At 66.0% G+C, this 1,178-nt stretch overlaps 1 protein-coding gene across 1 annotated transcript; it reads left to right on the top strand.

The window, feature by feature from the left end:
- Window positions 1–6: 6 nt before the first annotated feature.
- Window positions 7–1,172, top strand: CEBPB (CCAAT enhancer binding protein beta). Its single transcript, XM_003212165.2, has one exon. The coding sequence runs from the start codon at window positions 49–51 to the stop codon at window positions 1,033–1,035; it is 987 nt and encodes a 328-aa protein (XP_003212213.1). The 5' UTR covers window positions 7–48; the 3' UTR covers window positions 1,036–1,172.
- The last annotated feature ends 6 nt before the right edge of the window (window positions 1,173–1,178 follow it).

Raw genomic sequence — 1,178 nt, 5'->3', positions numbered from 1 at the left:
GGGGGGCCCCCGCGCCGTCTTCTCCTCCCCGCATCCCCCTTTGCTTTCATGCAACGCCTGGTGGCCTGGGACGCAGCATGCCTCCCCATTCAGCCGCCCGCCTTTAAATCCATGGAAGTGGCTAATTTCTATTACGAGGCGGACTGTCTGGCTGCTCTCAACAAGCTGCACCCGCGGGCGGCCGGGGGCCGCTCCATGACCGAGCTTACCGTAGGAGACCACGAGAGAGCCATTGACTTCAGCCCCTATCTGGACCCCTTAGCAGCATCCCAGCAGCCGGCGCAGCCGCCGCCTCCCGCAGCAGCAGCAGGGGGCAACTTTGAGCCTGCCTGCAGTAGCGGCGGCCAAGATTTCCTTTCCGATCTCTTCGCCGAGGACTATAAAGGCAGCGGCGGCGGCAAGAAGCCCGACTACACCTACATCAGCCTCGCCCGGCACGGCCACCCGTGCGGCAGCCAGAGCCACAAGCCAGGGGGGCTGCCGGGCTGCTTCCCGCCCCAGATCGTGGAGACCAAAGTGGAGCCGGTCTTCGAGACCCTGGACTCTTGCAAAGGGCCCCGTAAGGAAGAAGGGGGAGCGGGGCCGGGACCGGGGGGCATGTCCTCGCCCTACGGCAGCACCGTGCGCTCCTATCTGGGCTACCAGTCGGTGCCGAGCGGCAGCAGCGGGAACCTGTCCACCTCGTCCTCCTCCAGCCCCCCCGGCACCCCGAACCCCTCCGAGTCCTCTAAGTCGGCCGCCGGCGCCGGGGGCTACTCGGGGCCGCCGGCGGGCAAGAACAAGCCCAAGAAGTGCGTGGACAAGCACAGCGACGAGTACAAGCTGCGCCGGGAGCGGAACAACATCGCGGTGCGCAAGAGCCGCGACAAAGCCAAAATGCGCAACCTGGAGACGCAGCACAAAGTCTTGGAACTGACGGCCGAGAACGAGAGGCTGCAGAAGAAGGTGGAGCAGCTCTCCCGGGAGCTGAGCACCCTCAGGAACTTGTTCAAACAGCTGCCCGAGCCCCTGCTCGCCTCCTCGCCCCGCTGCTGACCTCCGCGCCGGGCCGCGGGGCGAGCTGAGCGCTGCCCCCCCACGCCCTCCTCCCGGGGCCGGGCTGCGTTTTCGGTTTCGTTGGGGGTTTCGTTGCTGTTGTTGTTGTTTGTTGTTGTTTCGGTCTCTATTTGCTTCCCCCC

The sequence above is a fragment of the Meleagris gallopavo genome, chromosome 22 (genome assembly GCF_000146605.3).
Source record: "Meleagris gallopavo isolate NT-WF06-2002-E0010 breed Aviagen turkey brand Nicholas breeding stock chromosome 22, Turkey_5.1, whole genome shotgun sequence".
NCBI lineage: Eukaryota > Metazoa > Chordata > Aves > Galliformes > Phasianidae > Meleagris > Meleagris gallopavo.
Note: the sequence above shows the minus strand (reverse complement) of the source record. Positions and strands in the feature narration are given on the sequence as shown.